The 26107-nt window shown below is 42.1% G+C and overlaps 1 protein-coding gene across 3 annotated transcripts in view; it reads left to right on the plus strand.

Moving 5' to 3' along the window:
- The first annotated feature begins 1447 nt into the window (after nt 1–1447).
- Nucleotides 1448–26107, plus strand: part of epha3 (eph receptor A3) — a 92262-nt gene continuing 67602 nt past the window's right edge. For 2 of the 3 annotated variants that reach the window (XM_070914164.1, XM_070914165.1), the window contains exons 1-3: nt 1448–1541; nt 9299–9363; nt 17887–18547. In XM_070914164.1, coding sequence (XP_070770265.1) covers nt 1448–1541; nt 9299–9363; nt 17887–18547 — 820 coding nt within the window. Of the gene's footprint in view, nt 1542–9298; nt 9364–17020; nt 17033–17886; nt 18548–26107 lie in introns of all 3 variants that reach the window. The other variant, XM_070914167.1, reaches the window with a different exon arrangement.

The following is a 26107-nucleotide window of genomic DNA, read 5'->3' on the forward strand; positions in this document are numbered from 1 at the left end:
TCCTGCTGCAGCCCACAGTGCTATAAATTACAGTCAGGAAATTACAGTCGTTTGAATTTCGTGGCAGTTTCTACAAATCCAAGTGTAGCTGAGTCGTTGGCTCGTGTGTGTGTGCTGTGTCCTTTAACTTTTCCCATACGTCAGATGCCTTCCCAACCTCCAGCCTCCAACCCCCCACCACAACAGCTGGCGTCTCAGCGAGGGCCCTGACGCTACACGGCCACCCCAGCCTTTCAGTGCGGATCAAGTGCTGTGGTGTCAGGGGCCCCTAATGGCCCTCACAGAAACATGCACACGGAGAGACCCAAATACAAGCAGATGATGTGTCCCTCCAAACAATGATGAATAAAACTCAGTGAACATTATAACATGGAAAAAGCATAGATAAACTTTATGATGTTTTCTTCCATAAGTAGGCTATTAGTTATGTGTTAGCATATGTTAGAAAGTCATAGAAAATGAAATATTTAAACATAAAGACAACTTTCAGTATGACTTCAGTTATGTGATTTACATATTGCGTAACAGCCACAGCAACATGAACAAAACAGAATTGTTTTCATTCATTCATTTTCCCTGTGTGCCTTCAAAAAAAAAACAAAAAACCTGACTGCTCGTATATTCTGCATCAGTTTCCCTGTGACAAAATAAAACAAACAACTGGGTTCTGTTTGTTCCATAATGAGGTTAAAAAACATGTCCCTCCTGGCCATTTCAAAGTCTGCATTAAAAATGACAGGATCCTGTTGGCTGTTCCAATTTCTTGATGTAAAACAAGTGGGTAACATCGGTCGCTCCGGAGTCAAAATTAAAACCAAGACGTTCCTTATGTATGATTCTAAATCACAGACCACTTTCGGCTTTTTTTATATCTTATTGACTGTCCCACTGTCTTGTTTAAAAGAAAAGAAATTCTTATTGTCTGTTCAGTACATTTGATTGTTGTTCTAATAAAGGCCTGTAGATCCTGGATTGAGCTGCTGTATGGGCCAAATAAAGCCTAAGTGACATTATTATTTAAATAGTTTCCTGCGAGAGTGAAGCAGAGGAATAAGTGAAAAGATATTTGGTAAATGTGATTGAATTATTTCAGTAGGTCACAGGAACATGTTACCCTTTTGTTTGCAGATAGATTTCTAATGTTTCTCTTGGTCCCTGCTCTCCGTTTTAGTGAATCTAATAACAGTTTTTGCATTGGCTGTAAAATATGTTGAATGGCTGCGTTTGTCATTCACGTCCAGAAGACGCCTGTGGTGAAGGATCTAAACTGACCTGTGGTGAACTCGGGCGCTGTGTTTTGCTGTCTGTCAGACTCTGTAGGACCCAGCGGAAAACTGCTCCAACCGGAGGGAGACGGAGCAAGAGAGAGGGAGAAAGCTGAGTGGAGAGAAGACGCTCTCAGATCAGTCAGTGGCTTCATGGAGTTATGTACCTCTGATCCGCCGCCATGGATTGCAATCCGCGATCACTCCTTTTCATTTTACCCCTTTTACTGTCCTGCGTTGTTCCTGCGTTTCCCATCATCTACCCCCCCAATGAAGGTAAGGGCACTCTCCGTCTGCGGACATGTGTGTGTTTCTGTGTCCTATGCGTGTGTGTGTGTGTGTGTGTGTGTGTGCGCGCGTGTGTGTGTGAATGGTGCGCCACGGCACGCATCTCGGGCAGCGCTGTGCGCTCGCCGCGGACTTGCTACTGTCCAAAATTATAGTGATAACAATAACAAGATGATCTAAAGCGCGCGGAGGTGACGCCGAGGATCACGGAGAGCCGGGTTAAGATCACTAACGGACGATAATTAGACGATAAACTTGAAAGTAGAGCCAAACAAGGCAGACAAGGGAGCCTCATTTCGGATCATCTCGCGAACGGGGGGGTTAATAGTTGTTTAAACAGGGATGAATGAACTGAGCGATATGGCGACACAGCTCCAAAGCGCCCATCGCAGAGTTATTACGGGGCGAGGAGATGCAAAGAAACTCCGTGTTTCCATCAGAGCTCCATGTTGATCTGTTTTATCCAAGAACCCGTTCGGGGTAGACGCCCCAGTTAGGCTCACAGTCACGCCGGTTTTAAAGGCAATAAATAGAAGATGAGCACAATCGCACAGTGCGTAAAGACGCGGATGTCTGCTTTTATTCCTCTTACCTGAATAAATCCAAACCAGTTGACTTGTACGCTGCTGTGGGGGTCCTGTAGACTGTCCATCTCATGAAGTCATGTAACGGCTGCGTTTAAAATTAATTTTAAATCCGACCTTTCAATTAACGAGTGGGAAAATGACGAAGGTGCAGACGACTTAATTTCACTTGTTTGAAATGCAAGATTATAAGCATGTCTCAACATTTAGAAACCCGGCAGGATGAAGGCACATCGGAGTCGCTTCCTCAAACAAGTGAAACTGCGCTGGAAACAAGTGAAACAGCCTCCTTCTGAAGGCTACTCGCAGACGTGCTTAACTTTATTCAAATGTTCAAATACATTGCCACTGTTACGCCCTGCAGTAAATACCTGTCGTGGTTAATGTCTTTGGTACAAGGAAAGGCACCCGCGAGCTGAAGGTGCTCTGTAAAGGTTAAACTGCCCACAGGGGGGGGGGGGGGAAATACATTTGGTTGAAGATTTGGGTCACACTGTCTAAAAGGGACAGGGATCACAATGACCCCCTGCAAAACGAATAAATCAAATAGTCACTCTACATGTGGTGCATTGATAGTTCCCTCATTCTGAAATGGAGCCTTATGTGAATTATAAAGGAAGGTATCAACCTTAATACCAATGAAGTAATTAAATGAAACGGAATGAGCCTTTAGTGGGCGTAATCTACTCTACAGTAATTACGTGCTCCGAGAGAGACAAGTGAAGCAGCGAAGGCACAAAACCATGTTCCTGATCCTTCTGACGCCCATGCAGGGAAGTGAAAGAAAGTCAGTAACTCATCCTGGTGTTGTGGGATGAGTCTGGAAAGTTTGGGTCTGAAGGCCACGTCAGGAGAGCAGTCCTGATCTAATAGAAACCTTCTGAAGGGGAAGCTGCCCAGAACATACATGTAACCCAAATAAACTATCGATCGTGTTGTTTCCGTTCACTTTATTTATACTGCGCACAGCTGAGGACTGCTGCAACTGAAATGGCCAACAACCAGACCTCTGAAACCGGTTTAATTTTCATCTGAGAACTTACGCCGGATTTCCTTCTAAACTTAAAGCTTACTCTGTCAAACACAGTTATTTAAGAAGTTCAAACCTGAAGCCTGATTGAGTCTTCTGAACGAAATTGTTTGTTGTATGTAGACTATTCATCCACTATTAAAAAAAACGCCTTGTTAACAGTTTTGTCTTTTTGTGTCCGACAAAGTTCGCAGTCCTGCTCTTTGCTCAGTTGTTAACGCAATGCAAGAGATAAATGGGCTTCATTCGTGATACTTTCAGGGAAAACCACTGATCGGTGAGTGGCTGTGCGTCGAGGTCAGCTGGGCCTACTGCAAATCTGTTCTTTCATTTTAAACATTTAATATGTAATTGTTAAGGTTTAAGTAGTTTATTGAGATATAAAGCTGATGGACATTTAGTATCAGCGACCTCGGCACTGAAAAAAGAAACAAAACCAGATAAAATACACACCACCCTGACGAAATATACAACAGTCTACTGGTAACAGTGTGTGTGTATGTGTGTTTGTGTGTGAGAGAGAGAGAGTAAGAGTGTGTGTGTGTGTGTGTGTGTGTGTGTTAAGTATTAAAAGCGTTATGCAGAAAGTAAAAAAAAAAGAAAAAGAGAGAGACAAATCCTGTAACACCGATTTACAAGTTAGCAGGGACAGCAACAGTGCTAAGTTTCATTATGAAAAACAAATCGGGTAATTAAACTTACCTTTCCAAGACATAAATCTGCCAGAGAGTGTCAGTATCGAGCCGCTCCGTCTCCATATTGTATAGAAATTGATACAGACTGCTACACCGCAAATGTGACCCTATAACAGGACCAGTTTAAATCCGAAAGAACGGGTCCTGTCAGATATTGTTGAATAATAATGAAGGGTCGTAAAACCAACATACAGTTACAAACTCACTGATGAGTATTTCTCCTCGTAGAATAAAGTAAATCAGGGGACAGAGTCCCTTTTGACCATCTGAGACAACCAGATTTGGGACTACTTAACGTAAAGTCACTAAACATGGCAGGCAGCAGGCTATCTATCTTTTTTAAACTTATATTCATGTTTATAACGACGAATCACAAAACCTGACCCTTTTTTTTACTCGTTGTTCTGTAGGTCAGATTGAAGCATGAACAAAGTTTTACTGGCTTTTATTTCTATGCCGCCTGCTGATCACAGCAGATCGTGACGGAGCATTCAGAGTTAATCGAGGACGCCTGTTTGTAAACGTCAAAGTCGATGGTCATAAAAGGACGGATTTCTGTAGTTTATATCAAAGCTATATCATTAAATTAGGGAATTAATTAAAGGCCTTATAGACTCCATGGGACCTTTCATGGACTTAATATAATAAATGCATTAATACATGATAATTAAAGAAAAGCATATTTTCATGGAAAACAAACCTGAACTTTGAACGTGATCACGGAAAACTCGTGTTATAATTTTATTATTTTCTTCCCATTTATGAGGAAACCAGAAGTCTTGTTATATTTCTTGTTGTCTTCTATCCAATCCCGGCACTGTGCCTCGGCCAACATTTACTGTGTGGCTTTCATTAAGTCGTAATGATCTTGTAGGCAATACAACTTTGGAGAAAAGTTGAGGGAAATGCAGAGAAAATCCCTGAGAATATCATTTAGTGGCGCGGATTCATTTCAACTTTGGGCAGATATCAGATATTATTTAAACATATAAAAAATATGCTCCATATTTAATCGAAAAAGAAAATGTATATATAAAGTTGTTAGTTGGTTTTGCTGTGGTGCAGCGTGTCCCTTTGAGCGGTTGCGTGGTGTGATGTTGGCCCGCTGCGGGGCGTCGGGAGGCCTCGAGTATTTTTAGCCGGCGGTAGGGAGGCTTGGCCCGGAGAGCCCGGCGCAGCAGTCCCGCTGGGACCGATGGGCGTTTGTGAGCGATGGTACCTTTCAGAGGTGCTGGAAATGTGCTTACACATGCCCCTCCTTTAAAAATAAAACCCCTTTCTCCACACACACTGCAGGCCTAGATAGTTATATGTGTGTGTTGGCCAAACATTTGAGCTGAAGATGGAGAGTGGCATCTTCAGTTTAACAGCATGCCTCTCAGGCTCCAGAGTTAGATACAAAGAAAAGGGTTTTGTGTGTGTTTTTGTGTGTGAGTGCGTGTAGGTTTATGTGTATGGATATAAGATGCTACAGTATGTGTGGAGGAGTGCTGTATGCCTTTATGTGAGTGTTTAAGTCTATGTGTGTCGGCAATAAGGCATATAAGTAGAAGGCGTAAGGTATAAGAATAGAAGAAAGAAAGAGAAAGAAAGAAAGAAAGAAAGAAAGAAAGAAAGAAAGAGGAATGGGGGCAGAGGGGTTGGGCAAGCAGCAGCAACATCAGACAGAGCGACTCTGCACTTGAATAATTCATAATGGGAGGTGAACACTTCACCCTTTAACACAGACACAAGTCGCCTTGCTTTGCCTGCACTGCGGCCTGCCAACCTCCACATGCACAGAGCCAGGCTGCGAAGACAAAGCCGTCTCCACTTGGTTCACTCTTAACTAGACGGGAGGTATTAGCAGAATGTGCATGTAACTTTTATTCTATTCTATTCTGAATGGAGAGACTTAGTCCAGATGGGAGGGTCCCCGCTCTGCTGATCAAGCCATGTGTTGATTCTGGACCAGCTTCTCTGACTGACAGCTTTGCTTCTTCCTCCTCTCGTCCAACATTTTAATTGTGTCTGTGGCTGAGGATTAAATTTCCATTTACATCTGCCGTGAATCGTTTTCCCCTTCATCACATTTTACTGGAAGTGAAGGAACTATTGAATTCAAGTTGGTGCTAGACAGTGATAAATGTTAACTTAGCTGTTAAATTGTGAGAACATAGACATCAAAATCGGCACCCCGTAGTTCTTCGCTCCAACGTTTCATGTTAATATTTCAACATATGCTATGCCAAGCAATACTAGGTCACTAGCAAGTGAAAGAAATGAGAATTAATGCTGCATGACGAGTGGTCTCAACTTGTGGTTTTCACTGGGTTTAGTGTCTGGATGATACAAAAAAAAAGGAAAAACAAATCTCTATATTCAGTTTATCATGCAAACTTGCAGGACGTTCTGGTTGCCTGTGGCATCTCCTGCTTCCATTTTGTCAGGGTCTGTTTACGTGTGTGTGTGTGTTTGATGGTGGCCTGGGTATGTGTTATATATTGATTCACCTGTTTCTACCTCTGTGATGTTTTGCTCCCTCCCAGACAGGCTGGCTCAGTTTGCTATTAATACTCCTAGTTCCCGTTTAGAGGCACTCTCTGATGGGGCAGGGTCTATATGCTTGGCTGACGCTAGCTTGCTAACTGACTGTGTGTGTGTGTGTGTGTGTGAGAGAGAGAGAGAGAGAGCGAGAGTAAGAAAGACTGTCAGAGAATGTTTGTGTATGCTCTTATTTTGTGCCCGCTTGAGTACGCATGTGCGGGAATATGTGCATGTTTTGATGAGTGTGTGCATTGAGTATATGTGGGTGTGTTTGTAGATGCTTTTATTTGGATACATAATACATGTTTCAATGTGTGTTTACGCCTCTTGTTTCTTGGATGGGGTGCATCTTTTGGTGTGACTTTGTATTTTTCTGTGCAACTGAGCATCGTGTTAGTGTTTATGCATGCATTTGTGAGTGTGTGTTAGTGTGCGTGTGTGTGGGTGCTGATTTCCCCAGCCAAGTGCAGCTGGAGGGGCTTTTTCCTCCTGCGATATGAGAGCCGTCTAATTTTCTGCTCTCAAATTTCCCTGCTCGGCTCAATTTGAGTGGTGGGCTCGGCTCGTTGAGAAATGTAAATTGGAAGCAATGGTCCTGGATGCTGAGCTGCTATTATCTGACATGAACAGATAGCTTCATTAGACTCTAATAGGAATGTGTCTACTGCCACTCAACTGGCTGAGTGGCTTAGCTTGGCTACAGCTCAGGTGAGCCTCGCTTTAGTAGCTTTTTGAGCCTGGAATTCGATAATAAGTCTCCTTGTGTGTCTTCCCTTCTCCGCTTCCCTTTCAGGCTCTTTTTTTTTTTTTTGCCACACTGGCTGATAGTTATCAGACTTGCCTGGAGAAAATGATGATTTCCATCTCAACCTTTATTCTAGTGTGAAACAATTAGTTCACAGAGTGGCAAAATCACTTTTCCCTGCAAATTCAGTTGATGCCGCTTGTGAGGGGTAAATTTTGCTCGACTCAAATCGTTTTCACAGTGCCGCTGCAGTCCTTCCTGACCCACTAATACTCTCTTTGGAGATGTGTACACTCTTGCCTACTGAAGCTTTGAATGGGAGAATAGAGGGAGATTGTATTCCTCATATTTTCACAGTGAATAGAGTTACAGCTGCAGGGCCTGACTGCACTGCTGCTTCACTTTGTTGTGTAAGTGTACACTTGTGTGTGTATGTATCTGTGTGTGTGTGTGTGTGTGTGTGTGTGTGTGTTGAGCTGTGGACTGATTTGCTCTCAGCAGGAGAAAGAGGAGTGAGTCAGTTTCAGGTTCAAACTTAAAGGAAGAGACCATCGAGACCAACTTTATTGAGCTACGATCTATTTACATCAGCTGATTATTTATCCTCTACTTTTTCATGCAGGTCTCTTAGTGTGCATGTTTGTAACCGCAGCAACATGTAAATTCATGTGTTTTTTTGATGATTGCTAAGTCAAAATGTGGCACAGTAAACATAAATCAGTTACGTCAGGAACATTTTAAAGGTTTGTACCCCAAAAGAGGCTTTGGAAAAAAGCAGTTTTAGAAAGTAAAGTCAGTTTTTTTACACATCAAAAACAGAAAAAAACTTGAATATCTTCCATCAAAATGTGTACAAATGAGAGTCTTGTTCGCCATGGTTGTTTCACCATTTGTCACACTTTAGTCCACTGGGTTTATCTGTTTGTTTCTTCTTCACACTACAGGCGCTTCTCATTCACACTACAATAAGGCATTGCATTTATTTTTTCTATTTGAGAAACTGAATGAAAAGGGATAAATCTTAAACTCCAAATGTAATTGATTTAAATGAATATTGCCAGCTTATTTCCATTAGTTGCTTTCTGTTGTTTTATCTCCAGTGGAAATACTCATATAAGCTGCTTTTGGTTATTGTTTCTTGATTGACCCTTAAAAGAATCTAGTGCTATTAGTATTTCCGGCTCCATGTGTCCGTCCTGACAGTCGTGGTTGATGACAATCATTCACACCACAGCCATGTGTATATATAAACTAAGAATAGAAAATGTTGTAGCTCATTTTTCTATCTGAGTCAATTTGGCCAACATATGTACATAAAGGGTTGGTAAGCAGAATCTGTTTGTGTGTGCACAAAAGTCACCTGCACTTTGCTTGTACTGATGATTTTGGTCTGAAATTGCTCTGTGCTGCTCCTTAAGTGCTGACACGGCTGCTACTTTGGCACCACACCCTTCACCATAGGAAAACCCGGCCACCAACCCAAAGCCTTAACTTACACCGTCACATTAATGGAGTCATATTCCATCTATTAGATATGGATTTTCCTCTCTGCATCTTGGTTTCAGTTTGGTGTGAATGAATTCTTGGTGGGACACGCATAAAATTGTATTTCCATTCATTATCAATTGATGCATATTTTGTTTTCAGTGTGGCCAATTGCATTTCTGACCACCTCTGAAAGTGGCGATTGCATCTGAGTTTAGATTGGATGCAGTTTCGCTTTACCTGGTGACAGTCCAATCATCATGTGAACGCAGGGTCCAAAGCATGAGACTTGGAAAATAAATACTTCTCAATATTATAAAGAGTACAGTCTAGACCTGCTCTATTTGACAAGTGCCCTGAGATAACTTCTGTTATGATTTGAAATTCTTTACTTCAATATCTCTTCAGGATATCTGTGTTGTAGCCAGTATGCCTGGCCAACCTCTGCTTTGATGCTTTACACAGCAAGACAAGAAAGCCAGCTCTCGCTGTTGGTTAGCATGGGATATGTGTAGTGTGTGTCTATGTGTGTGTGGCAGCTGAGTAAACAGAATCATGATCAGTGCTTGAGGTTGGTGATCTCTCCTGTGGGATTAGATGAAGGCTAATTGGGGCTAACAAGGACTAGATACTCATATGTTCTCTTTGTTTTCCCTCTGTCTTTCTCTCCCTCACCACAGTCAACCTGTTAGACTCTAAAGCAAGCCAAGGGGAGTTAGGATGGATTTCCTACCCATCGCATGGGGTGAGTATCCTCTATCTCTTACCCACATCATGTCTGAATATGCTTTACATTTGGGAGACAGATCCACCAACATGAACTGGGAGTGGGATTCAGCCCCACACCACATGAAATCAGGATTTTCAAACTCCTGTGGTTCTCACTGTCATGTCGGCCCAATGAGCCAAATGCAGATTAACCCACTTTTCTTTAGACGTTTTTGTCCATTCTTTGTCTCGCAGGTTAAAGGTTAAGCATTCGGAGCATATGGCCAAGATGCTTAAGGGAAAATGTATTGCGTGTGTGTATGGCCGAGTGTTTAAAGAAAGATTAAGGTATTAAAGGATTTTAGGTTGAAGGCACAAGAATGTGCGGAATAAGCTTACCCCCTTTTTTAGTGAATATTACATCAACAAGAGATATAGCATTTTACTGCTGCTGCATGTTTCATTTTTGAGATTTTCACTCTCATTTGAAAATACACACCACCTCATTCTGTCTTTCTCACTCGTCTTTTAACAGACATTTTTCATGTTTGTGAGTGTTATGCGTCAATAAATTTGAAAAAAAGTAAATTATGAACCTAATCAAAAAGTTGTGTTGCGTTACTTTTAATCAAGACCAACTATAACTGCAAAAATCCACGTATGGCAATCATTTTAAAGATTTTGTTTCTGTTTTTGTGCTGAAATTCTCTCTAACTACCCAGCAATGTTGCAGCAACATAGTCTCATACCTTCAGAAAAAAAAATCACCACAGCCTTGTCTATCAGCGTCTCTCTGCTACCAAAGTCCCTCCAGTGGGCTCTCGCTCAGTGTTTATTTGTCTAACTAGTTAGACTACTGTGCCTTAGGGCTGGCCCACTGACACACACACACACACACATGCACACACACACATACCACACTTCCTTGTTTTTCCTTTATTAAGTGTCAGAATTACTCCCTGGCAATGGCTTAAGGTAATCCAGTCATTTGTTCCGTGGAGCTGCCAAAGCTTGTTTCCTTCGGCCATATACAGTGCTGGCTCCGTCAGAGTTCTTTATGAGGTTGAACCACAATGAAGGAATGACCCAAAGGAAAAACTGCAGGCTGCTTAAAATGCATTTAGTCCAAAGACAATTACAGGCTACAGAACAATTGCGTGACCATTGCATGGGAGAGATTGATGTTGTGCTAATAGAAGTTATTCACGTGTGAGCAAGTAGGCAAATGCATACCGATATCGGGGGCTGGATCCGGCACTGGACATTGGAATGTGTGACAGAGGTTATGCAGCGTGCGCAGCGAGCTCTGCTTTATTTCAAGTTTATTTGCTTTGAACAAGTTCAGAAGAAAAGGCGAGCGGTTAGACAGTTCCTAAAAATGCTGCAGGAATGGAAGCCAATGTCATTCTTAAATGTGAATGACTCCAGAGAGAAAGAGAGGGGATCGGAGAGGATCAAAAAGAGGGAGAGGGAGAGAGAGAGGCAATAAGGGATGAAGAGAGAGAGAGGAAGAAAGAGAGAGGAGAGGAGAGGGGGAAGGACAGGAAAGGATGAGAGAGAGATAGTGCTGATGATCAAGTCCTCAAGGTGAATCATCTGTAATTACTCACGTCATCCACTGACTGCGCTCCGATAAGCAGCCTGCCCTGGGAGACTGCTGCTCACAAATGATTTCTCATAATGTGGCAGTGGCACTGAGCCCTCACACATACACACACACACACACACTCATTCACATTGATGGAGAGGCCGTGGCTATTGGCCTACCGAGACACAACGTGCTCCGGTCACAACAAATTAAGAGCTTAGCCTCCCCAGGATGTTCACTCCGGAGCTACCGACTAGACTGACAAGTGTGTGTGTGTGTGTGTGTGTGTGTGTGTGTGTGTGTGTGTGTGTGTGTGTGTGCGCGTGTGATCCAGATATACAGTTATCTGTCTGGGAGGCAGTCTGATTGCTGAGCAGTGTCCAGGGGGCTTAGCCCTTCACAAGACTAAAGAGTGTTAAAGATTACATTCTTGCATGCTTTGAAAGCATTCTTCAGCAACAAACCAACACCCCAGACGCTGGCTGTGCATACAAAATAGAATTAATGGACACATACAAAGTGCAGTCCATTTTTCACAGGAACCAACAGGGGATACGACTGCACTGTTTTTGCAATGACTGTTGTGTATTGACTTGATTAAAAAAAAAGTAAGGTTTTTGCTTAGCTAGTTATTATTTAGAATTTGTACAATTTGACACGTTCAACTGAAACGCTGAAATATTCAAAACTTTTAAATATTGAAAGTTTAAAAAAGTAATTAAAACCCACATATTTGATTCAGTCACATATATATAAAAACACGTTTATGTGAGATGTTACAAAACACACGGTTCCTTATAGGAAGATCAGTGTGTAATGAAGTCAATTTGTATTGTATGAGCAGTGAAATATCCTGCTCGTAAAGGTTTTTACATGTTTAGTCATGTACCCTCCAGAGGACTGTGTAACAATAGCACTGACTGAACTTTTGTATTAGAATGAAGTGACATCTATGGAAAAAATCCGGCAGTGATGTGTGTGAACTCTGCATATTCTGTCAAGAATAATGAGAAATATTTAACACACACAGACGTTCACATCTCACATTCCAACTGTCGGGTCTGGAAGGAGAGGGTGGGCCGGGCACAGTCGAATGGCATAGCTTTTTATATTTTGGACTAGGTCCACCACTTCAGTCAGCCTGCTTTCTGTGTTTGTTTGTTTTTTTTTGCTCTCAGAGTACAGACTGCTGTTTCAACTTCTTTAGTCACCCAAGGGCTCTTAAAGTCCCCCATGCACTGCCGCCACCCCATCTGCGAAATCAGCCAGACCAGCATAAAACGCTCCCCGCCAGAAAGAGAGAGAGTAGAAAAAGAGAAAAGTCCATCCATAAACGAGGATTAGCAAGGCAAGGCAAGGGCCCAGAGAGGAGGAGGAAGAGGAGGAAGTGTGTTATGTTTTTTTCCTGGTAAAACTAGCTGATGCGAACCCTCTGACTGACAAGCACACAGCAGGGCAAGGCTTTTTAAAAACAGGGGGAAGGAGGAAGAAGAGAGGGCATGAAGTGTGTATTCAGGTTTCTCTTTGGTAAGACCGGCTGATGAAATGTCCTCTGACTGATATGCTGCAGTTGTCGTGTCTGTGACCCCGCTGACCTCCATGGAGCCCAAAATGAAAGCTGGCTCGCACTTGTTGTGGACGCTCCAGATTTTTAGATTACCCCTCTCCAGCTGTAGTGGTGTAAGGGGCAGTTGTAAATGTGTTATATATGAACTCTGTTTCTCCCATGATTTTTATTATAAAGTCCCATTTAGTAATCTCATGTCTCACAAAATTACACATTTTACCACTTATGAATTTAAATTAAAAAATAAAAATATATATACAAAAATGCTTAACTTAAATTACATCATTATGTCATATATTTTGGCAAAAATCACTCCTATCCTAAATTAACTGCTGACAGAGTGACATAGCTAGAATAGAGTCCATTAGGAAAGAAAAAAAAATATTATTAGGTTGTAAACCTCCCCCATCATTAACACTGCCATTATTGATAAACCTTGGAATAGAAGAAGCTCATTCTCAATCTTCTTTCCTAAAAGCAGCTATCCTTGGTATAAATGCATTGTTACCCTACACTTCCCCATTTACTGGCACATTAACTCCCATTGACCTGCATGCCTTTGAAGTGGGTGAACTGGTGCGCTGACTCTGTGACTCTGAGACGTGCCTGTTGCCGTAGTTGTAATGTCATGAGCAGATCAAGTTACCACGCTCCATTTTACTGTCCCTTTAGCTGCTCTACCTACCTACAGCACAGATCAGAGAAACTGAGGGCAAGATCACACCAGGCTGTGCCCCAACTGTGACCATCAGGGGTTGGGGTCAGAGGTCACAAGGACCGGTGTAGGGTCCTAGTGTTGTTATATATCAATTAGAGGGGAGTTACGCCCCCCTGGAGAGAAACAAGGCTGCTCACTTTAGACCTTTATTTATCCTGGCTGGCATACAAACAGTTCCACACATTCACCGTGGCAGTTGCCAGAGCTTCATGCTGTTGCAGAGAAGTAGTCGTGGTAAAAGTAGTAGAGGCAGAATCATCCAACGTAGTCACTGCTGTCCAGCAACAGGGTTGCTCATGAGATAAGTGCGCAGAACATGCTAGAACTGATCTTGTGTCTGTGGCTGGTTATTTCTACATAGAAGTGGCTGCAGACTCATGGGAGCTGTAGTACGTAGTGCAACGTCTTTCCATACAAGTGATAACTTCCACCGGACCATAGAGCGTGTCACTCTCTCCCAACGAATGCTTTTCTGGATAATCATGTTGAGACACTCTATTTATTCCCTCACTCTGTCATCCTCCTTGTCAAGGGAAGGACAGAAAAACAAGCCTCAGCTAACTAACCCAGGGAAGTGATTCAAGGTTGGAGGAGATCATTTTTATGATGTAATGTTTGGGGATGGGGAAGAGGAGGAGGGTAGCTCCGTGTAATAGATGCTATCCTCCAGAGTGGGCTCCTCACATCATAGCGGAGGTCTCATTTACTTTGGCAGAGACTTGCTCAAGTCAAATCATCTCCTCTGGAATAGGATATTGCACACACACACACACACACACACACACACACACACACACACACACCTGGGTTTGATATTGAACCCTGTGCGTGTTTTGCGTTCAGCAAACTTCAGACCCCTCCCAAAGACAGCTTTAAAGGGGAGAGCCGTCATTCGCCGTCGCTTTAGATTTAGCCCAGTTTGCATCAGAGTGGTGGACATGAAAGTACATAAAGGGATAAGACATAAAGCCTGCAGCTCATACAGACATCTGCTTACAAACACAAAGTAATATGCACACACACACACACACACACACACACACTCATGAAGAAAGGCGGATGCACAGAGACACACAACTTGCTCATACACAGGAAAGCAAGTGGAACATCGTTCATATCACAAACACACACAAACACTAGCTCAGTCAATATGAAATATCTAATGTGTACACACACACACACACACACACACACACACACACACACACACTGTGCCCTCCACTTTCAGGCCACTTGTTCTGTTAGAAACCGATTTTGCCAGAGATTATTTTTCAGGGTAAGGGAAAATCAAATGTGTCACAAGGAAATGTAACAATAGTTTTCTCAGTAAGTGGAGAAGCTCTTGAAGCCATAGACAGGGGAGGCACTCAAGTTAAGATACTCAAGTCTGCTCCATTTACATTTGCTTCATCCTCCTTAGTTTTTCATTAGATGGCAGATCGTAGAGAGGCAGAAAAAAAGATTAGCAAATATATATATATATATATCTTTTTCCAGCTATAATACTGATATTTGACGTTTTTATGCGGCTAGAAATTACATTTCATTTGTTTTGACAAATACGGAGGAAATATAATTGTTGCCTGGATCATATTCACTGACAATGTTTTCCTTTCTTTTATAAGGAAGTACTATGATATTGTTTAGACTACTAAAACACTTTGGTTTAGGTTAGGAAACAATTGTGGTTTTTGGGACAAATATAGAAAAAGTAAACACATCCACTGCTTCAAGTCAGCATTAACTTTTGAAATATCAAACCAAGACAAGATCTTTCTCTAATCATAAAGTGCTTTGAGGGCCTAAACATAACCACAAAAGCATTCATCATGCTTTATGCTACAATGCCACAAACATGTATGGGGAGAACAAATGAAATGGAAAAAAAACAAAAACATTTTGCGACTTATATTAAAATGTTTCCTCATTCCTTTGATAAAAAATGTAATTCCTGCAACATTAGGTCTCTCTCAAAACTGATTTGCTGCTGTTAGTTAGTAATATAATTTCTAGGAGACTGTTACAACTAAAGATATGCTGTAATGTGCTCACATCTTTGTGTGATGACGTTGGACTATCCACACCTTCATCACCATCAACACCTTTAGCTAAAACAATGGGTCACAGTTCACGATTCTAAACATATAACTATGTTTTTCTCACATCTTTCTAACCACATACACATCACAGAATGATGTATGGGTACATGATGTATAATCTGAGGTGAAAAGTGCAATAAAACTTAAATGTGTGACGACAATAACAACAATTCCATTGAGAATACATTCGGGTCAGTTTTGATCCATGTTGCGCATTTATGGGGTAGTGATATAAAAATGTATTTTATGCAAAAGTTAAATATTAAGACATTAAAATAAGTGTTTGTGATGTTAAAAAACAACTTAGTTGAAGATATCATGAAATATTGAGAAATAAAATGCATAACGTGCAAAGATATGAAACATAATCAGTCGCTCGGGTCACTTTTGACCCATGTTGTGCACCAGAGGGTTAACAGCGGTGACGGATCACGAAATAAAAAGTTAGATTCTTGGTTATGCTGCTTTCAATCCTGACAGAAAGACATTGTTTAACTGAACACATATAAAGCTGAAGCAGAATAGGATGCTTCCTTCTCATTATGTTCAAGTAAGTACATTGTCTTATCAAACATGTCACCAGGATCACTAATCATAGAGGCGGATCTTGTCTTCCCGCTGCTTTCTGTTGTGTCAAAGTCTATCATCAAACCTTTGTGCATGTCACCACATCATTATTTCTACGTGTTTTCAAACTCAAGCTATCAAACTCGCGGGTAAAGCGAGGTGAAATGTTAAGTTTAGCTTCACCTCTTTATATTTAGCCCCACTCCGTTCTGTCTACTTTCCCCTGTTATTGTTGGACCTATAGAGAGCTTGGACTACACTGATGAATGAGGTGACGCCAAGGAAAGCATGACGGGGGAGACTAAACACCAATGGAATCTCTCCCCTCAATTTTTTCCTCTTACTTTATCTCCCCCTCCTTCTTCCTCTTGCTATTGTTCCGCTCTATCTCTTTTACTTTCTCTACTTTTTCTTTCCCACTCTCTCTTCCTCATCCTCTCTCTCTCTCTCTCTCTCTTTCTCTCTCTCTCTTTCTGTCTCTCAGGGGTGTTTCATTAACTTTACTGTGAGATGAAAAGCAAGTGGCCATCCTTCAGCCTGAGAGCTCCTTGAACACCAGACACTCATAGAGATGCTTTACACCCACACACCCGGGCACACACTCACACAAGGCACACAAAAACATGTAATAGAGAACCTAGACTTTCTTAGCTCGTCATTAATTTCTATGTTCAGGCTGAAAGCACCTGCTGTGTCCGCCTGCTATGGGACTTTAAACACTTCACATGAGCCTTATGTGAATGTATTTGTGTGTGTGTGGGTTTATGTTTCCATTAATGCGTGTGTGAAAGGGGCGATAATTCAGTTTCCACTTACCCAGAAAATGTTTCTATTTCTCTGTCTCTCTGAAGAAAGCACTGCCCATTCAGGCATACATCCATTCTTGAATTTTACAGAAAGAAGAAAACAAAAGCAAAAAAAAAAAAAAGCATCCATTTACACATTTAAGCCCATTCATTCTAATGACTGTCATTTTAACCACAATGAGCCCAGTGTTTCAGGTGTTTGCCCATTCATCAACGCTCTGATTCAGTGTTGATTTGCCTGGACAGCGAAGCCAAAGCGCATGATCAATGAGTCTTCCCGCTGTGTTGAATTCAAAAGGAATGACCCCGCTTTCTTTTTTTCTCCTCTCCTCTCATTGCTTTCTCCCAGTGGAGGGAAAATGTAAGATAGACACGAACGTTCCTGGTATACACTCATATCTGTCTATACTTCGTAGCTTCTTTTGTTTCATAGTGGATTCAGCACGTTTCCTTTAGTAGCAGTAGTACTGTGATGCAAATAACCAAGACTGCAGCTTGAGAGTCCTCACTTGTAGAGAAAAAAAAACATGTTAGTATAAGGGTGGAAAAAAACACTATAAGATTTTACTAATATTTAACAGCAATTAAGCAGCTTCACACACATTTAGTAGGATTGAGATGGGAAATAGCACTTCATGGTTTTTCTCTGAGATATTTTCACAGCGCTCTAATCTAGGAAATTTGGCTAAGGCAGCAAGCTTGCTTTTAATTAATTTGAGTAATTTACAAGAGATCTGGTAGTGTGATTTTTCACCCTTAAGTGTTTATTAGATGCTTAGTATTCAGCAAGAGTGAGTCTGACTTTAAATAATTCATCTGTAAATGCTTACAGGGTGGAGATAACTTTATTTTTCTCTCTGCTATCTTCCCCTCCTTTCCTCTTTCTTCCTCCTTCTCTGACTCCAAATTCCCTCTTTCCTATCCCTTCCACTTCAACTTTCCTCCAATGTCTTTGCTCTTTTGTTCCTCTCTTTTGCGCCTCTTTTACCTCTATCCCCCTGTTTTTTACCTAATCTTTTTCATCACTTTCTTAATTCCTCCTTTCCTTATAACTCTGTCTGCTTCTTCCATTGTCCTCTTCCTCTTTTTTCTCTTTTTACCTTAAATTTGCCCCCTTCTCCCCTTGCATTTGGTTCTCTGTCTCTCTTGACTGTTGCTCCTTCTCGTCTCCCTCCGTTTCTCTCCTCCACCTCTCCCTCTTTCCATCTTTTTCAGTGGGAGGAGATCAGTGGGGTGGATGAGCACTACACTCCCATCAGAACCTTCCAGGTCTGCAATGTGATGGAGTACAGCCAGAACAACTGGCTTCGCACCAACTGGATCCCTCGCCAGTCAGCCCAGAAGATCTACGTGGAGTTAAAGTTCACCCTGAGGGACTGCAACTCCATCCCGTTGGTCCTGGGCACCTGCAAGGAGACCTTTAACCTTCTCTACCTGGAGACAGACGACGACCAGGGCAGCCACTTCAGAGAGCACCAGTTCTCTAAGATTGACACCATCGCAGCTGATGAGAGTTTCACCCAAATGGACCTTGGCGATCGCATTCTCAAGCTCAACACTGAGGTGCGTGAGGTGGGTCCCATGACTAAGAAGGGCTTCTACCTGGCGTTCCAGGACGTGGGCGCCTGCGTAGCTTTGGTTTCAGTGAGGGTTTACTTCAAGAAGTGCCCGTACACTGTGAGGAATCTGGCCTCCTTCCCTGACACGGTGCCTATGGACTCCCAGTCACTGGTGGAGGTCAAAGGCTCATGTGTCAATCATTCCAAAGAGGAGGAGCCTCCACGAATGTACTGCAGCACAGAGGGGGAGTGGCTGGTGCCTATTGGGAAGTGTCTTTGTAACCCGGGGTACGAGGAGAGAAGCAACACCTGCCAAAGTAAGCTCTTTCAGTCATGTATTTTCTTTCTCAGTTCTCTCATACTTTCTTTGTCATCCTTTCATTTTGTCTGTTGACTACATTTCTTCTTATGTAATCTCTCATTTCTCTTGTGCACCTATCCCATCATAGAACTGCAGCCTAAAAAGTCTTTTTTTTGTCTATCTTTGTTTAAAATACTGTGTGAAACAATGCAAAGTTTGCCAAGGCTGCAAAGTGTGCGAAATGTTTGATGAGAAGACTGTCACACTTCATATCTGTCAGGCCAAAACCTTTAACGTCTGATGTGTGTGTGTGTGCATGTGAATTCTGATGTGTGATGCCTTCAAAAAAAAAAGTTGCACATGCATATTCCCATGCATGTGTGTGATGTGTTCTCCAGGTCTTTGAGCCACAGCGTGCAGTAGTCCAATAGTAATCTCCTCTGTGACACATCATTAGCTATGGGAAGATCTTAACCAGAGTAGCGAGGATGGGACTGATAACGCAGAAGAAAGGAGTGGGCTGGAGTGGATGGTGAATAATGGAATAGTTGTGGTGATGGTTGCGGGTGTTGGTGGAGTCATGAGTGGGTAGACATTGGAGTCTGGAGATACTCAATCGCACTCCAAAGTCGGTTGTCGCCTTGGAGGTGGTTGCAAAAGTCCGCCTGACTTTGCCTTTCATTTTCAAACTGTCTGCTATACGTCATCATCACACATGTTTTGCAGGGGGGCTGATTTGAGTTGTTGCCAGTTGGTTATTGGAAAGAATCAAAATGTCACAATGATGGAAGTCACTGAAGATGTGTTTGGCTCCTGGTGCTACAGAACTGGACTGATACATTACATACCTGAGGGTTTCACTCGCAGATGCGTCTGTTTTCCAGACATCTTGCATATTGATTGTAATTGTCCTTGTTCCACTTCATTTCACTTTATTTCACCTCAGCTACTTAGTCAAAAACATTAAGTAAATGGTGCCCAATGACATATGTTATATCCCCTTTGGGATCAAGCAACCAGTGGGTTCAAAGGTTAAATGCCATAATGAGCCTTTCATCTCAGCGCATAACATCCCAGTCTGATTGAACTCTCAGTGTAATGGGTCATAAACTTCCCAAATGTATGTTTATTTTTCATTTATTGCGTTTTTCATATAAACCCACTTTATATTAAGGATTGCACGTAGGCATACAGACATAACACAAGTAGATAACTTTGCTAAATTGAATTTCCAATGTGTGTCTTCTGTGGCTACTGTAACATCTTTCATCAATTACATATGCAGCAGCCCCATAATAGTCTTTCCATAGTGTCTCATGTTTTTGTAGAAAGTATTGCTTCATTTTATATGTAAAAGTACATAATATATTTAATAACCTGTTATATAATTTAAAATAACAATATGTGGTATATACTTGCTCACTTCATCGTCCACTGGTTTATGTTTCTGTATATTTTATTTGACCATGCCAAAGAGAAAACTGCTTACAGTGGCTTTGGCAAAAGAGACAGAAGCTCCAGCTGCATGCGCCATCAAACCCCACCTTCTCTTTATTGTAGCCGGTGTCTGTGGTCCATGTTGTACTAGATGTGCTCCTCTTTTCGCAGTTTCAGCCGGCTCCTCACTCTGCTAAAGAAGCCCGAAACAGAATCTATTTAAAAGCAGCCACCTCTGCCACTGAAGAAAAAGCAGACAGCCCTTAGCTCTCTTAGTCCTAGTTATTGTAGCTGGTCCTAAATGCCCCCATGTTCATCAACTCTGTCCTCTCCAGGGCCGTGCCCAGTGTTAATTAAAGATCAAAGGCAGTCTCCCAGGTCAAGCCCCTGCTGTCAGGGCCAAGGGAAGCTCTTCTTCTGGGGTTGTGGACTCCAGACGAGCCTGTCTCACTGTCCAGATGTGAGGAGAAACTTTGTTGCAGCTGTCAGATTAAAACAAAATGTAAACAGATAGGGGATGACATAAAACTTTAGGGAACAAAACCCTGGAAAATTTGATGGCAACAGTCAAGAGAGACTCATGTTGCCATTTCAAAATCTTTATCGAAATTATATTAATAAATTAAATGGAAAAAAACACTACTTTGTTTTAACATTTTGTACAAAATGTTGACAGCTTCACTCCATAAATTTAGCTTTCCCCCCCAAATTTGAAAGGACAAAAATTGTAGATGCAAGAATGGGACATTATGTTGACAAATGGCAGACCCCTGTCCCCTTTCCTACCACCCTCCTTTCACTTCCTGTCTCTCTGTGAATTGTGTGAATGTTTGGATGTATTTGACAATCTCTTATTGGTTTCAGAGAGGTCTAATGGACTCTAATAAGGTCTTATGTTACCCTAGAGTGGGACAGCTGCACCAACAGGCCCCCACAGCCCCCGCGTGCAGCCATCGGGGGCCCCAGCGCGCAGCCCGCTCCTCAGGCCCTCTGTGTTAACAGATAGATGAGTGCTTGGGGTTAGGTCACCGTACAGACAGATAGCGAAAAAGACGAAAACATATTTACAGTGTGACAGCCAGATAAAACAGAATGAAACAGATGTCGAAAACATGGTCTCTCAAGTGTTTACATGTCACAGACCTACAAACAGACACCAATTGGGCCCCAAAACCCACATGGTCATATTTTATCCCATGACTCCATACAGAAAGAGTCTGGTTGTTGATTTGTTATTAAACTGGCTCTACATAGAAAGATAACATACATTTCGTAATTGGATATATTTCCCTACATTGTTGTTTCTCTAAAAAGGTCTAAAAGACCACAAATGAATAATCTGGTAATTGAACACTCAAGCTGTCAGGCAGCAGTCGCTGGGTAGATTAAAGACCCAGAGTGAAGTGTTTGGATTGCGTTGTTGGATTTGACTGTTAGCTCTGAGTCAGATGTGGATGGGGCACCTTCTCTGAATATTTCATGCTTTGTTTTCTTTGACTGAACGCCTTAATGCAGCATCTTACATTTAACCAAATCTCTGTTTTATGAGTGAGTGTGTGTGTGTGTGTGTGTGTGTGTGTGTGTGTGTGTGTGTGTTTGTGTGTATAGCCAGAAATGTTTGTGAAAGCGAGGATGTTTTTTCAGTGGCGCCTTCAAAAGAACACATGAATTCTGTCTGGCTTTGGCAATGGGACACCATGTGTGAGCTGCTGTTATAAGAGTGTCTGCGCATGTATGTGTGTGAGTGTGGCGGCTGGCTGCAACGCATGTTTGTCATTACATATTTCACAGGATGCAGTGTATATTGCCGTGAGCATATATTGATATTTCATCATCCACATGAGAGCAGAAGATGTCATCGGATCTTTTGTGAGGGAGAAACGCAGTGAGTGGATGTGGAGTTTGTGCAAGGTGAATGGATGCATCCGTCATCGTCTGGATTACTGTATGTTTTGTGAGCAGCCTTCAGCCTTTCCACAGAGAATGCGAGGCCAGATCTAATCTCGCTAAGTCAGTCTTTCATCTGTCATTAGAACAGACTGGAGCAGGTGAACTAACTCCTATCTACCATCAGTGTGAAATTCCTGCAACCCTAATTTGATCCTAAAACAGCAAACGGATGTCTGTCTGTCGAGTTTCTGTGTGTGTGTGTGTGTGTGTGTGTGTGTGTGTGTGTGGTACGAATGCAAGCAGCTGTTCTGCTGTACGTTGAGTAGAGACCCAGGTTTACATTCTTACCAGCTTTATCAAGACACACAATCCTCATACTTGCCAGCACCATAATGCTTATTATAATTACACATTTATAGTAAATCCATACAAGCCTGAGTTGCCGGACTTGCCCGGATTACTTACCATATCTTATTATGAGTCGAAAAATGGAGAAAACCTCTTTAGATAAAAGTAATTGTATTTATTGTAGTTTATTTTTTATTTTATTTTTAAGTTTTATGCCACTATAAAGTAAAGATTTCTATGATTTCTAACAGATCATTTTGCACTGCTGATACGTGTTCTAAAATGAATTGTTTTTCATGACCACAGTAATCTCAGCATGGCCAAATAACAGGGCCTTTTTTCTCCTTGTTTACTACTGCTCCTTCTCCCCTCTCTCTCCGGTCACCCTGGTGGCTGATGATCTTGGCCGCTGGTTCAAAGCCCTCTGTCCATCTCAAGTCGAATGTCTTATATCACTCTCCACCCTCTCCCTTAAGTGATTTAGCTGCTGGCCTCATGCGCAGACATGCTTTGCTTTCAAGTGGACACATTTTACATCTTTCATAGGCTTTGTCACGCAAACCTACATCGTCTCAATGATTCAGCATCCATTTTGTCATTTCAAAGTTGTATTCAGCCTCAGCAATGGATCAAATGACTCCCTGTAATGTTTTTGGGGTTGATACTACTGCCAATGAGTCTCTATTTCTGTTTCAAATATGTGCCATATATGTGGCCTTCCTTCTTAAGAGGCATAAAACTCAATGCTAAACATTTTATTTTGGCTTCCATTTTAAATGTTTATTGATCAAATACTCATTCAGACCAATAAACAAAAGCAGAAGAGCGCCAGCAGCTCTGTAGAAGTCCCTTGGTTATGCTTACATTTTCCGTCTTATTTTTCTCATCACCCACAATGTTTTTTGTACTGTGTTTTTTTGTACATTTTTATTTCTGCCAGATTGTTGAGGCTGAGTGCTGTGAATTCATGGAGCTATTGGCTCTCCTCTGGTCCCTTGGAAGGACTCTGTTTGTTTGTGTTGGCCATTATATAACGGCCCGGCTCTCCACAAGAGCATGTCAGTTCTACACACACACACACACACACACACACACACACACACACACACACACACACACACACACACTCCACACACACAATCTCCTAAATTACAATCACAGTATTTTTTTTAATCCAGCAACAAATTAATATACATCACAGATTCTTTTCTTGTCTCCTTTTGTTGCCAAGTATGTTTTTGCATGTACTGTATGTGTGTTCATCTGCGTGATGTAGCCTTTATTTTTCCAGTTCACTGAGTCCTCTGACCCATTGTTCCCTTTCCCAGCAGCACCCTGCTACACATCATATACTAAAGTTGCACACATTCACAATGGGAGCGGCACAGTCTAGCAGAGTATAACAATAGCTTATTACTGTTACTGGGCGTTTGGTTCTTCCACAGTCGTTGTTGTAAGCCGGTGTTACTCATACTTCCGCCACACACATTTTCAAAGCCAATCCAGGCATTCACATCAATTCATGCTGTCCTGTGTGTGTGTGTGTGTGTGTGTGTTTGTTTGGGTGAATGAAGTGTTATACTGTACATGGCTCTGCTCTAACACTAGTGTTCCATTGCATCAGTCTCCTCCTCTCCTGTCAGTTTAGTTTAGTGTGGAGGCATTCTCTGCTGCAGCTTTTTGGCTGGGTGCTGCCTGGCATTTGGCCTTTTTGGAGCTGAAAAGGAGAGGAGAGGCTTGAGTGAAGGACAAGGCCTGGATTGAGAGCTCCTGTGAGAAAGATTTTGAATTATGATGTTAACACGACACCGTACAAAATTTCCCGAATGTAAAAATACACTCATCTCTTTTTTTTTTTCTTTTTTCGAGTACTCTCTCCAGAGAAAGTTGATGGCAGAAACTTTTCAGGAATTTCTTTGGGATTTTTTTGGGAGTCCAGACCTCTGACATTCATCTCACCACCTATATGTGTCAAGTTGCATTCGATCTTATCGTCTTTCATTGACTTGTAAGCAGCTACTTTGTGGCTGACCATAGGGCAAAGGGGCATCCATGCACTCGCACACAAAGGTGTGCATGCAGTAATGTACGACTGACCGTGTTTAGAAGAGCATCCTCAGTTCAAGCTGATCTATTTGTGTTCATTTTTTATTTTATATTTTGAGCCCCTCCAGAATTGTTTGACTTTTTGAGGATCTTCCATAACCTTGATGTGCAAAAAAAACCCTGAACTAATTAAAGCATGCCAAAAAGCCCGCAGCAATCATACTGACTCTCACTCCACAACACAGCAGCCAGAAGGGAAATCTGACTGGAGGGAGGGAAAAAGACAGACAGTGGGAGAGAGAGAGAGAGAGAGAGAGAGAGAGAGATAATGAGTATAGCGTTAATTAGAGACACCATTCAGCTGTAGTCCAAAGGCGGGAATTACTCACTAAACAAGAAAACTCAGCAATAATGTTGTATATGCTCATATACTGTATGGTGTATACACATCTGTGTGTGTGTGTGTGAGAGAGAGAGAGCGCCTTCATGCATTGCTCAGCCATTGCTGTACGTGGAGATTGAAAGAATACATGAGCGTATGTCTGTTTGTGTCTCTGTCCCTCTTAAATCAATGTCTACTTCTTTATCTCTGTGTGCTCTCATATAGCATGCTGATGCAGCGTCAGTGTGTGTGAGTGTGTGTGTGTGTTTGTGGTACACACAGCCAAGGCGGAGGCTGTAGCCAAAGATGCAGGAAAGGTTTGTTCATTCGGAGTATTATTGCCTGTTTGCTTTTCTCTTTATGGGCCTTCCAGTGCAGGCTGGGGGTGGCGGGTAAGCCTGTCACCCCGGGGCCCTGGTGCTGTTAGGACTTCAAAGCTGTTGGTAACCACAGGCTCAGGAATTCAACTTAACACAGACAGACAAATACATCCACACGCACACACACACACACAGGACTAAAACAGAAATGGAGGGATAGATAGATGGGGTGTTTATTGGCTGGAGAGGCCCCTGCCAGTTGATAGGACAACTTCACAACGGTCAGTCTTTGTGTGCGTGTGTGTATACATATGTGGGTTCGTGTGTGTACTGTACACAGAGATATGGTGTGCAGAATGTGTAAGTGCACACAAAAATAAGAAAAAGAAAAGGACACACATATGACTCATCTGTACATATGTGTATGTAAGTGTGTGTGTCCATGTGGGCGGATGTGGCTTAACACTGATGGATGATCACTGTGGGGCTACTAGTGTGTGTGTGTGTGTGTGTGTGTGTGTGTGTGTGTGTCGGTGGACAGAGGGATGGACACCGCGGGGAACGTCCTGTTTGACAGACACAGTGGATGTCTGGATACACATGTAATGTAACGGGAGGGAAATGCGGGAGTGGAACAGGGGAGTCACTCCATCATTCCTGATAGATGAGAGGGAGCAGGCTGTGGTGGGGGGGTTGTTGGAAGAGGGAGGAGATGGGGGGAGGTGAAGGCAAGAGAGAAAGAAAGCGAGCTGTCACTGGGATATGGACTCCCGCTGAAAACTCTTTGGCGCATAATGCTTGTTTTGTGACTTGTGACGTTAGCGCTATCAATCCAACATCCACAGAGGCCGACATGTCTGTTTTTATTTTACTTATTTATTTATTTTTTTTGGAGCTTCTCTCAAATGTTCCAGTAAGTTGGCTGATAAAATGATTTTCCACCCGCAACTTGAAGTCGCACAGGTCACAGGACATTTACAAAGGTTAATAAATATTTTGCTTCTCTCCGTCACTGTTTAATGCAGTAGTGATTAAAGTAATCACTGGGGCTTATTCCTCCCAGTTTTATATTTATTTTGCATAAAAAACAGATGAAAACATGTTACATTGCAAAATTCCTCCTGAATAATTGATTAGAAAAACACAATTTGTA

This window comes from Enoplosus armatus, chromosome 11, assembly GCF_043641665.1.
Source record: "Enoplosus armatus isolate fEnoArm2 chromosome 11, fEnoArm2.hap1, whole genome shotgun sequence".
NCBI classification, from domain to species: Eukaryota; Metazoa; Chordata; class Actinopteri; order Centrarchiformes; family Enoplosidae; genus Enoplosus; species Enoplosus armatus.